General features: G+C 38.0%; 1 protein-coding gene across 3 annotated transcripts in view; it reads right to left on the reverse strand.

Moving 5' to 3' along the window:
• ADAM9 (ADAM metallopeptidase domain 9) overlaps positions 1-12,764 on the reverse strand; it is a 145,563-nt gene that overhangs the window by 58,534 nt on the left and 74,265 nt on the right. For all 3 annotated transcript variants that reach the window (XR_007151755.1, XM_047857113.1, XM_047857114.1), the window contains exons 13-15: positions 10,401-10,493; positions 9,234-9,429; positions 1,620-1,725 (exon numbers count right to left, since the gene is read on the reverse strand). Coding sequence is in view for 2 of the 3 variants with exons in the window: in XM_047857113.1 (XP_047713069.1) it covers positions 1,620-1,725; positions 9,234-9,429; positions 10,401-10,493 (395 nt within the window). In the remaining variant the exon portion in view is untranslated. The remainder of the gene's footprint in view (positions 1-1,619; positions 1,726-9,233; positions 9,430-10,400; positions 10,494-12,764) is intronic.

The following is a 12,764-nucleotide window of genomic DNA, read 5'->3' on the forward strand; positions in this document are numbered from 1 at the left end:
ATGTTGAAAAAAAAAATTTTTTTTTAAATAATAAATAAATTAAAAAATACACTAAAAATGTATTAATAATAATAGTATGACTTCCCCAGAAAAAGTGCTATGTAAACAGAAGAGAACGTATATCTACAACTACTTTTAAAACTATATAAGATAAATATCAAAAGTTACATTCCTATCTCCTTTTGAAACGCTTTCTTGTTTTTCTTATCTTCCTTCCATCTACTCTGTTTTATATAATCAAGAAATAATTAGAACAAAATAAATTGGCTAACATTAAGGGGGAAAAGCACACAGCTGTAAGAACACCTTACAAGAGGGCTCTCTGGCTCTGTTAAGAAAGGTGAGGAAGGGGCGCCTGGGTGGCGCAGTTGGTTAAGCGTCCGACTTCAGCCAGGTCACGATCTCACGGTCCGGGAGTTCGAGCCCCGCGTCAGGCTCTGGGCTGATGGCTCAGAGCCTGGAGCCTGTTTCCGATTCTGTGTCTCCCTCTCTCTCTGCCCCTCCCCCGTTCATGCTCTGTCTCTCTCTGTCCCAAAAATAAATAAACGTTGAAAAAAAAATTTTTTTTTAAATAAAAAAAAGAAAGGTGAGGAAGTCTTTAAAACTGAGATCTGGAGGAACTGACGGCATGCCAGGCAGAAGGAATAGTGTGTGCAAAGGCCCTGTGGCAGAAGGCCACATGTAAGCCAGCATACATGGTGTCTCCAGTATTTAATGGCTGAGTAGAGAAAGATAAGCCTACAAATAAACACACTAAAGGAGCAACCAGAAACACAGAAAAGAATACTAGAAAAACATCCCACACAAAAGCGAAGGAAAGAGGTTTCTTCAAGGAAAAAACAGTCAACATACTTGAATGACACCAAAAGGTCAAATAGCATGAAGACCTAACAATGTCTGATGGATTTAGCGACATGGAGATTGGCTGCTGTTATTTCTTCTTAGCAAACATTGTTTCCGTACAGTTACTTAGACTAATTGGCAAAGTAGGAGCAAAGAGAAGAGATGCTCAGTAATATAGAATAATTCCAATTATATAAAATATCAGTGTGTGTATGTACAGAAACAAAAAAGAGGAAGAAATACAATGAAATTAGTAAATATATATGGACTGATATTATGGATGACTTTTTTTCATTTGTAATTTTTTAATAATTATTAACTTTTACAATAAGCAAATGTTGTAGAAACAAAAAAAAAAAGGTTTTAATTTGTCACTTTAAAATTATATAGAGCAAGAAGAAAATAACAACATCCAGAATGAATTTTGAAGGTATCTACACATTAATCCGTGCCATCTTTTAATGAAAAAAAGAAGAGGAAGAGTGTTTATTTGAGGTTCTTATTGTAGAATAAGGAAAAACAAAGATTCTAAAATCCATTAGACTTTAGACAGTTAACATCAAAAGGGATGAATTATTTTACTAGTTCTTTTCAGAGAGTCTCGCTGAAGTCTTATGTTTTAAAACTTGAAAAGTTAAAAAAAAATAAAAATAAAAAAAATAAAACTTGAAAAGTTAATTTGAAAAGCTCAGTATTTAAGGGAGAGAAAGCCAGCAGTCGCAAGATGACGGGTCTTAAAATCATTCACATTCCTTTATAACCTCACCTCCACTTACCCAGTGGCACACTTCTTGTACTCATTGCCAGAGAAACCACAATTGCCAAATCTGTCACCTTTAGAATTCACATCAATGAAACAATCTCTTGGGGCAGCCTTGGCTTCTGTAACATTAAAAAAAAAAAAAAAAAAAAAAAAGGTATGGCAATTTAATTCATAAATAAAATGTATATTCCCTATGACAATCCATATACCTTGATGAACTGCCTCAACACCTTCTAGAAAGTGTCAAGCCTCACAGATAAAACATTTTTGTTCTACTTTTATACTTAACAACAAAATGTAAAAATAAAGCTTACATTGTACCTGAAAGTTAGCCTGGGCTCAAACACTAAGACCCTACAAGAAATATCATTAAAAAGATGAAATTATAAATAAATGAAAAAGCATGCATAGTATGCTAGTGTTCTCAGCATATTCCTTTTCTCCGCTCTCAAATATGTCTCTAATACATCATTAGACTTTAGATCAGGCTGGGAAGGGTTGGTGAAGACATTGCCAGCTATTGTTATTGGGTTTTTAATTTACCATATATAAAATGCTGAATTTAGATGCTCTACTAACAAGAAGGATTGTCAAACAGCCATGACAGCTGACAAAGTGGCAATCCATTTTTGTTTTCTCATATTGTATATATGTATTATCACTTCATGTTCAATTCGCCCACTAATTACACATTCCTAAATAAATTTTATTTGTAAATATTTTTAAGTCAAAATGTCAGTACTTTCTATTGAATAAAGGAATTCACTGGCCTATCTTACGCACCTAATGTTTAGATGGTTTCGTTTAAAAGAAAATGGATACGAGGCGAAAGAAGTTGGATCAAGCAACGTGAAAAGGGAACAGAGAATAATACCTGAACGGGGCAAACAGCACATGGCAGGATCCCTAATAGGGCCCTTCTAGGGAACAGAAGGAGCTCTAAAACTTCCAGATAATCTCCAAAGAGAAAAACAACTGATGGTGCCTGGGTGGCTCAGTCAGTTAAGCACCTGACTTTGGCTCAGGTCATGATCTTGCGGTTCCCAAGTTCAAGCCCCACGTCGGGCTGTGCTAACAGCTCAGAGCCTGGAGCCTGCTTCAGATTCTGTGTCTCTAATCGCTCCTCGGCCTTTTGGCTAAGATCAAGTGCAGATTCTGTGTCTCCCTCTCTCTCTGCCACTCCTCCACTCTCACTCTGTATCTCTCTCTCTTTCAAAAATAAACAATTAAAAAAAGAGAGAAAAAAACAACTGCAGTTTGTAGTCCTAGACTTTTCCACAGGCCTCTATGAAGGTAGTACCTTTGCTAGGTAATAGTATTTACCTCATCAAAATGTATCTGTAATTATTTTTTTAGATTGCAATAACTTGCTATTTTTACAAAATGTATCGAGTTGACAGATCTCTACTACTCTAGCCTATGATCTAGCATAAATACGTTCCATTTAATTTTCAGTTGTCTCTCCTCAATCCCTATCTGACCCACCATAAAATAAGGTGTACAACAGACAGACACTAGAGACAGCAGGAGTCTGGTCAAAGTCAACATCTCTACCTTCAGAGAAATCCAGCACAGTACTCATGACTGATCTTCTTAACTGAGAAGAAACAAAAATAAAAATAGAAAATTTGGGGGGCGCCTGGGTGGCTCAGTCGGTTAAGCGGCCGACTTCGGCTCAGGTCATGATCTCGTGGTCCGTGAGTTCGAGCCCCGCGTCAGGCTCTGTGCTGACAGCTCAGAGCCTGAAGCCTGTTTCGGATTCTGTGTCTCCCTCTCTCTGACCCTCCTTTGTTCATGCTCTGTCTCTGTCTGTCTCAAAAATAAATAAATGTTAAAAAAAAAAAATTTTATAAAAAAAAAATAGAAAATTTGGGTCTCCATTCGTTTTCTATCCTTTCTTTTCCTTTCCTTTCCTTTCTCTCCCTCCCTTGCTTTCCTTCCTTTCCTCATTAAATATGTATCAATCCCCTACTAAGTGTCCCACATCCTGGTAAATAATGGATTTAGTTTACCAGTACCTCTCTGAAGAGAAACAGAACAGCTCCTATTATTAAGTCTCTGTTTTCTCAAAGACAAGCCTCAATCAACATAGGGTGCTCACTTATTTCATTCTCTTGAATGCAATGTTGTTGCTGTTCCTACTGACTCAGGACAGAAATGGAAGAAGATGGGAAACAAGAATCCAGTATGATCCTGGCATAAACACATCACTGCCAATTATCAAACAAAGAAATCTGCCTAGTTGTGCTGAAAGCACCCATTTCCTTGGGAACCTCAATCACTTTAACTTAAGGAAGGAAACATAAGAGGCAATACAACATACACTATCACTGCAGGAATACTGCTAGCATCATTGTGTAATCAAAATAAAGCTGACTAAAAATTAGTAACACGGGGCACCTGGGTGGCTCAGTCAGTTAAGCATCCGACTTCAGCTCAGGTCATGATCTCACAGCTTGTGGGTTCGAGCCCCGCATCGGGCTCTGTGCTGACAGCTCGGAGCCTGGAGCCTGCTTCAGATTCTCTGTCTCCCTCTCTCTCTCCCCCTCCCCGGCTCGTGCTCTGTTTCTCTCTCTCTCTCTCTCTCTCAAAAATAAATGAACATTAAAAAAAATTTTTTTTCATTAACAACACAAGAAACAACAGGTGTTGGTGAGGATGTGAAGAAAGGGGAACATTATTTCATTGTTGGTGGGAGTGCAAACTGGTACAGCCACTCTGGAAAACAGTATGGAGGTTTCTCAAAAAGTTAAAAACAGAACCACCCTACAACCCAGCAAGCACTACTAGGTGTTTATCCAAATACAAAAATACAGATTTTTTTAAATACAAAAATACAGATTAAAGGGGTACATGCACCCTGATGTTTATAGCAGCGTTATCAACAATAGCCAAAATATGCAAAGATCCCAAATGTCAATCAACTGATGAATGGATAAAGAAGATGTGGTGTGTGTGTGTGTGTATACATATACATATGTGTACATATGTGTAAATACATACATATGTATATACAACACATGTTACACACATGTACACATACATACACACATGTATACATACATACATACACATACATACACTGGAATATTAGCCATCAAAAAGAATGAAATCTTGCCATCTGCAACAATGTGGATGGAGCTAGAGTGCATTATAAGTGAAATAAGCCAGTCAGAGAAAGACAAGTACCATATGATTTCACTCATATGTGGAATTTAAGAAACAAAACAGATGAGCATATGGGAAGGGAAAAAAAAAAAGGAAAGAAAAAGAAAGAGGGAAACAAACCATTAAGAGACTCTTAACAAGAGAGAACAAACTGAGGGTTGATGGAGGCAGGTGGGTAGGAGATGGGCTAAATGGGTGATAGGTATTAAGGAGGGCACTTGTTATGATGAGCACTGGGTGTTATATGTAAGTGATGAATTACTGAATTCTACTCCTGAAACCAATACTGCACTGTATGTTATATAACTAGAATTTAAATAAAAATTTGAAAAGAAAAATATAAATAAAAGAGAGAATGGTTTCTAACCCAACAACAATAAAAGTAATAATAAAGCTGACTACCCATGGTGCCATGCCTCAGTGTAAACTTGCCATGGTTTTTCACCAGAACTACTACATAGCAGCTACTTGATATCATTTTTGCATAATGAACAGCAAAGTCAAAGGAGCAATTAGAAAAGTCTGACTTGTACAGACCTATGGCATTAGTTAGTTGATCACGGTGTTCCTAGAAATAAAAAGAGAGGAAGCCCACCAGCAAATTCTTACTACATCTCTATAAGCAGAAAAGTTCGAGGTCAAATGAACAAAAGACTAACCTGAATCAAAAAAAATCATGGGCCCTCAACTGATTCTCAGACCTGAGCCATATTTTTAGACCCAGAACCCCTTAAATGAAGGAGAGGTAGAACCCTGATATGCTGCCAAAAATTTTTGCTGTCAATCTTTCTCCCATCCATCCCCAACAGGACCTAAGGCCTTTTACCAGGGTAACTGAACATTGCAGAAAAGTAATCAGACCTCTCAGAGACTACGAGACACTATCTCCGAACTGGCATTGCTTCCAGGAGATCCAAAACGTCATGGTGGCCTACCAGTCAGAGTAGGGAGCTATGGAGGTCAGGTGGTCAATGGAGTTTCAGCTCAGGTTGTCCTCACAGTGGGCCCAGTGCATCCCTGAACCCATTCTGTGGCTATTTCCCCAGTTCCAGAATGCATGACTGGAACAGACATAATCAACAGCTAGCAGAATCCCTAAACTGGCTCCCTGACCTGTGGAGTCAGGGCTATTATGGTGGGAAAGGCCAAGCGGAAGCCACTAGAACACCCACTACCTAGGAAAACAGTAAACCAAAAGTAATACCACAATCCAGAAGGCACTGCAGAGATCAATACCACCATTAAGGACTAGAAAGATAAAGATACTCCAATTCAGCTAAGCTATTTGGCCCGTGCAGAAGACAGACAGAACTTGGAGAACAACAGTGGACTGTCATAAGCTTAAACAGTTGGTAAGTGTAATTGCTGCTGTAGCCACTGAGGTTTTACTGCTTGAGTAAATTCATATATCTCCCGGCATCTGGTATGCAGCTATTGAACAGGCAGATACTATTTTCTCCACACTGGTCAATAAGGATGACCAGAAGCAGTTTTCTTTCAGCTGGCACTGTCCTCTCTCAAGGGTATAGCAACTCTTCAGCCCTACATCATAATTTAGTTTGCAGGGATCTTAACTGCCTTTCCCTTCTACAAGATTATCAAAAGATATGTCCTCATGGGAAAAACACATGAAGATATTTGTGTCCCATGTGAACACTCACCAAAAAGTGACCTCAGCAGAGGAGAATTTTAATAGTCAAATGAATAGGATGACCTATTCTTTGGATACCAGTCAACCTGTCTTCCCCATCATCCCTGTCATCTCCCAAAGGGGACAAGAGCAAGGGGCCATAGTGACAGGGATGGAGATTATACATAAGCTAAACAACATGCACTTCCACTCATCAAAAACAACTGGGCTATGGCCACTATTGGGTGCCCAATCTGCCAACAGCAGAGACCAATTCTGAGTCCTCAATATGGCAGCCAGCCTCCTGGTTGTAGGTTTATGACACTGGACCTTTTCCATCATGGAAGAATAAGAATTTTATTCTTATTGGAATAGTCACTTAATTAGACAAGGACTGCTTTGCCTGGATGGAATTCTTCTGCCCAAACTACCATCCACGGATTGACAGACTGTCTTTAACCACCATCATGGTATAGCACATAGATTTGCTTCTCATCAAAGAACTCACCTCACAGCAAATGAAATGTGGCAAGAGGTACAGGCTCATGGAATTCTCTGGTCTTACCACATTTCCTACCATCCAGAAGTTGTTAGTTTGACAGAATAATGGAAGGCCTTTTGAAGACTCTGTTACAGCACCAACTAGGTAGCAATGCCTTATAGGAAGGGGCAAAGTTCTCCAGAGGGTTGTGTATGTTCTGAATCACTATCCAATATATGGTGCTGTTTCTACCACAGCCAGGATTCACGGGTCCAGGAATCATGAAGGAGAAGTAAAAGTGCCACTGCTATTTCTCCTAGTGACCCTCTGGCAAAATTTTTGCTTCCTCTTCCCACAACCTTCTTCTGGCTTAGGGTCTTAATTCCAAAGAGAGGAGTGCTTCCATCAGAAGACACAACAATGATTCCGCTGAGAGCTGGAATTAAAGACCACCAGCTAGCCATTTTACACTCCTCATGCCTCTGAATGGACAGGCAATGAAAGGAGTCACTGCGCTGGCTATGGGGACTGATCTTGACAACCACGGGGAACTGCTATTGCACAATGGAGGGGAGGAAGAGTATGTGTGTAATACAGGAGAGCCCCGAAGGTGCCTCTTAGTATTACTGTGCCCTGTGATTAAGGTCAACGGAAAACTACAGCAACTCAATCCAGGCTGGACTACAAACGGCCCAGAGCCCTCAAGAATGAAGGTTTGGGTCACTCCACAGGTAAAAAGCCACAACCAACTGAGGTGCTTGCTGAAGACAAAGGGTATGTGGAATGGATAATGAAGAAGGTTGTTAAAACTACCAGCTGTGACCACATGATCAGTTACAGAAACTAGGACTTTAATGGCCATATATATTTCTTCCTTTTTGTTATTAATATATTTGTGATTATATATAGATCAGAGGTTCCCACAACTCCCTTCCTAGGTTTGATTAACCTGCTAGAGCAGCTCACAGAACTCAGGGAGGCATTTGATTTACTAGATTACTGATTTATTATAAAAGGATATAACTCAGGAAAAGCCAGATGGAAGAGATCCATAGGGCGAGGTATGGGGAAAGGGGCTAGAAGCTTCTATTCCCTCTCTAAGTGCAACACTTTCCGAGAATATACACCTACCTCTTCACCAAGCTGGAAGCTCTCAGAACCCTATCCTTTTGGGTTGTTATAGAGGCTCATTACATAGGTAGGATTAATTAAATCATAGGCCATTAGTGATTAACTCATCCTCTAGCCACTCTCCCTCCACAGAGGTGGGGAACTTAAAGTTCCAACCCTCTAACCCTGTGGTTGGTTCCCTGGGCAACCAGTTCCCATCCTTGAGTTACCTCTGAGCTTTCCAAAAGTCACTTTGTTAACATATCAAGAGACACACTTCTAGCTCTCAAAACTTAGGAAATTCCAAGGGTTTTAGGAGTTTGAGGCCAGGAAAGGAATGAAGATCAAGTATAGTTTTCTAATTATAAATCACAGTATCACAAGAGTCCTCGATGCTTTAACTAAAATCATACTTAATCCATATTAAAAGGATGGAGAATGCAAAAAGACCATGAATATGATGGGAGTTGACAAGGGTTGAAAGAATTCTAAATTCTCATCTTCAGTAGTGAGAAATTAGTAGTTAATGCCTAGAATGTAAAAATTTAAAAGTAGCATTACCAAGAGATTATCTAAAGACCTGGAACAAGTAACAAAATAATCAGCTAGAAAAGGTGAAAAGTGGTTGCTCCAAGGGATGGGGATTTTAGGTGGGAGCACGCTTTTTCATAAAACCTCATAAAAAAATTGGCTCTTTAATCTATGTGTACATGTAACTTTGACAAAAATGAAAATTTGAAATAGAGAAAACAGGAAAAACTTTTAAACATCTGAAATATCTATCAGTGAGGGAATGGATTCCATTTATATAATGGAGTACTCTAATGCACTAAAATCTAAATGCATCAACATATTGATATTGTAATCAAACGTATCAAAAACATTTTCAGTGAGCAATGAAAGTAGCAGCCCATATGTACATCCCCTTATTATTTATATGAAATTATTAAAACTAGAACATGATACTAAGTAAATGTATATTTACTTATTTTGTTTATATACATAGAATAGAAAGGTGATAAAAAGGAGAGGGAGTAAAAGCAAAAATCACCAACTGAATTTCTACATATCAAATTCATGATCAGCACTACTTATGGAGAAGGAAGGAGGGAGATAGGACAGGGGAGAGAAAACAAGAGAACTTCACTTTTATCAATAATGTTTTCTTTCCATTTTTAAAAACAGACGCAAATAAAAGAATAAAATAAAGGCCATCGATTATAATTAAAATGTCTTACTTGAGCCAAAGATGACTTGGCACTGAGCATCGTAATACTGGCATACGCCATTGTAGCAATAGGCTTTGTTACTCTGGCAAGCATAGCCATTCTGAATAAAAACGTCTGGCTGACAGAACTGAGATGAACCATTGCAATATTCTGGAACATCACATTCATTAGTTTTTCCTCGGCATAAAGTACCTCCTGGAAGGAACTAGGGTAATAAGATACAAATTAAACAGGAATATCAAGACAATCCCCACAAAGTGATCAAATTTGAAGCCACAGTATTTATGTCTATAAAACATCTAGCAACAACAAAAGATTAGATAACCCAATAGAAGTACGAACAAAGGCCAGTAACAGGCAACCCATAAAAGTCATGAAATATGGAAAATGAAAAAATGTAACTTTACCGATAGCCAAAAGAAATACAAATTAAATAAAACTTTAAAAGCACTTTACACCTATCAGACTAACCAGTATTGGACTCACCAATGATGTCACAGCACATATTTGATTACATTGTTGGTAGAACTACAGACCAATGTATTTGTGGAAGGTACATAAAATGTGTGCCACAATTTTTAACATACATACTCTGTCCCAGCAATTCCACTTATAGACAAAAATTAGAAGCAACCTAAACATCCATTAGTTGACTAAAGAAATTATGTAATCGCCACATAAAACAGCACTAACTATACAACCATGTAGAACTAATTATACGAATAGATAAAATCTACGGTATGCTACTGAAAAAAGCAGGTAGTAAAAATAAATGTATCTGTGTTCACACACATACACTCACACATATACACATGCATTCACTTTTGTATAGGAAAAAGTACTTAAGTTAACAAATTATCAACAATGGCTACCTGAGGAAGGTAAAATGATACTGCCTTTTACTCTGTACTTTCTATATTTGCTATTTGTGAATTATTTATAAAAAACATAGATTACTCTTAAAATCAGAAAAAAAGTTTCTACTTAGAAAAGTCTCGTGAGACCGCTTGTTATAAAAAGAATGTAATTCAAAACTGCAAACAAGTGGCATAAAATTTTTCATAGAATCATGTAATAAAAATGGTGCTCTCTTACAGATTAGAAAAAAAAAATTTTTTACATATGCATGTTTTGCTTTCTTCTACTTTTTTTTCCAAATAGGGAGGAACTCCTTACCCAACAGTCTTTACAACAGTCACCGTATGCACATTCAGCAAATGATTTAAGTTTACAAGTACTTCCTTCACAACAAGGGTCCGATTCACACTCCTGTGAAGAGTAAATGACTATCAATAAAGAAAGGACTTACTGTCATCAATATTCATTAACAAAAGTCTTATCTTAAAGTCTAAAATCTTTCTAACCAAGCTACAGCAATGATTCTCTGGAAAATCACTTACTATCCTTCTGAAGTTTTCATAACTCTTTGGCTACAACTATTTAAAGCTCAACATATTTCAAAGGAATGAAATCATACAGAGTATGTGTCTGTGTCTTCTGGGACTGGGAGAACAAGATACCACAGACTGGTGGCTTCAACAACAGAAACTTAATATCTCACAGTTCTGCAGGCTAGATGTCCAAACTCAAAGTTCCTGCCAATTCGGTTTCTGGTGAGGAAATTCTTCCTAGCTTGCAGAGAGCTGCCTTCTCTAACATGGCCTCTCTTCAGTGTGCATGTTCTGAGAGAAAGAGAGCGAGAGAGCGCGCAAGCAAGCTCTCAGATGTCTCTTTATAAAAACACTAACTCAGGGTGCCTGGGTGGCTCGGTTGAGTACCAATCTCTTGGTTTCAACTCAGGTCACAATCTTACAATTCATGAGTTCAAGCCCAGCACCGGGCTTGCTGCTGTCAACGCAGAGCCCACTTCGGATCTTCTGTTCCCCTCTCTCTGCCCCTTCCCTGCTCGCTGGCTTACTCTCTCTCTCTCAAAAATAAATAAACATTTAAAAAAAAAAAAAAAAAGCACTAACCCTGTCAGATCAGGACCCCCTCCTTTTGATCTCATTTAACTTTAATTACTTACCTAAAGCTCCATCTCCAGACACAGCTACCCTGGTGGGTAGGGCTTCAACATATGAATTTGGGGGAGGAGGTTACAAACATTTAGTCCTAACAGTCTGCGTAATCATCACCGAAAATTAAGCATCCGTGAATGCATTTCTCTTCATACTCAGGAACTAACTTGTCTATTGAGTAGGTCTTCACCTCATGTAGACATTCTTTTTATCTTTCCTGCCTTGTTTCACCCTACTTTGAACCACCATGGCTCCCCATTGCACCACCACCCATGCCCCACAACCTCCCACCCACAGAAACATCTCTTCTATGTTTCAGCTAATGTGTTCAGGTCTGAATTGTTTGAGAGAGAAGGATGGGGAAATAACAATACAGAGGAAAGAAGGAGGAGGAGAAGAAGGGGGAGCCAAGGAAACAAGCTTTCTTTAATTTTTGAAGAATATGTGTCCTATGTATGGAACTCTAGGTTGTCAGTTTCTTCCATTTAGAACAGTAAATATACTGTTCTACTATCTCTGGCCCTTATTGCTTCAGGGGAAAAAAATCTTCTATCATTCATATCTTTGTCCCCCTGTTTTCTATTGGCTTCTTTCATTACTTTCTGTTTATCTCAGCACTTTGATTACAATATACCTAAGTGAATTTTCTTTGCAATGATTCTGACTTGGGTTCACTTTGGAATTGTAAGTCAATATTTTTCCCTAAATTAGGGGATTTTTCAGCCATTATTTCTTTTATTTTTTATCTCATTCTCAGTGTCCTGAAATTTCACTGATAGTTACATTAGATTATTTGATATCTCCTAGTGTCCCTGATACTCTGCTCATTTTCCTTTAATCTTTCTATTTGTTCTTTAGTTTGGATTTTTTTTTGGGGGGGGGGGGTCATCTTCATGTTCATTGACTCTCTTCTGCCATATTAGTCTGCTTTTAACTCTAGCCAGTGAAACTTTCATTATTGGTTTTTAGTTCTATAATTTTTTAGTTCTATAACTTCTATTTGGTTATAATTTAAATTTCTAAGATTTTTTCTCTTTACTCACAAAGAACATATTTTTCTTTAATTCTTTGATGATAAATAGTGGAACATAATTCATAGCAGCTTTATTTTTAACAGCAAAATGTTCAAAAAAAAAAAACCCAAATGCCCTTTAAAAGGTGAATGATTAAACAAACTCTGCATGGTTATACTACAGTTAAAAAATGGTTAACCATGGTTAAACATGTTAAACAAACTCTAGGCAGGACCTCTCAGCTGGTAGAAAGACCAACAGAAACATTGTTCTCTACATAAGTTCTCTACAGTTAAATCCATCCAATGGAACAATACTCAGCAATAAAAAGGAATGAAATATTAATACATACAACAATCTAGATTGACCTCAAAGGCATTATGTTTAGTGAAAAAAGGCACTCTCGAAAGTATATACATTATGATTCCATTTTTTAACATTCCTGAAATGGCAAAACTACACATGGAGAACAGATAAGAGGTAGCCAGGGGAAGAAGGGATTAGGCTAG

The sequence above is a fragment of the Prionailurus viverrinus genome, chromosome B1 (genome assembly GCF_022837055.1).
Source record: "Prionailurus viverrinus isolate Anna chromosome B1, UM_Priviv_1.0, whole genome shotgun sequence".
Classification (NCBI taxonomy): Eukaryota; Metazoa; Chordata; class Mammalia; order Carnivora; family Felidae; genus Prionailurus; species Prionailurus viverrinus.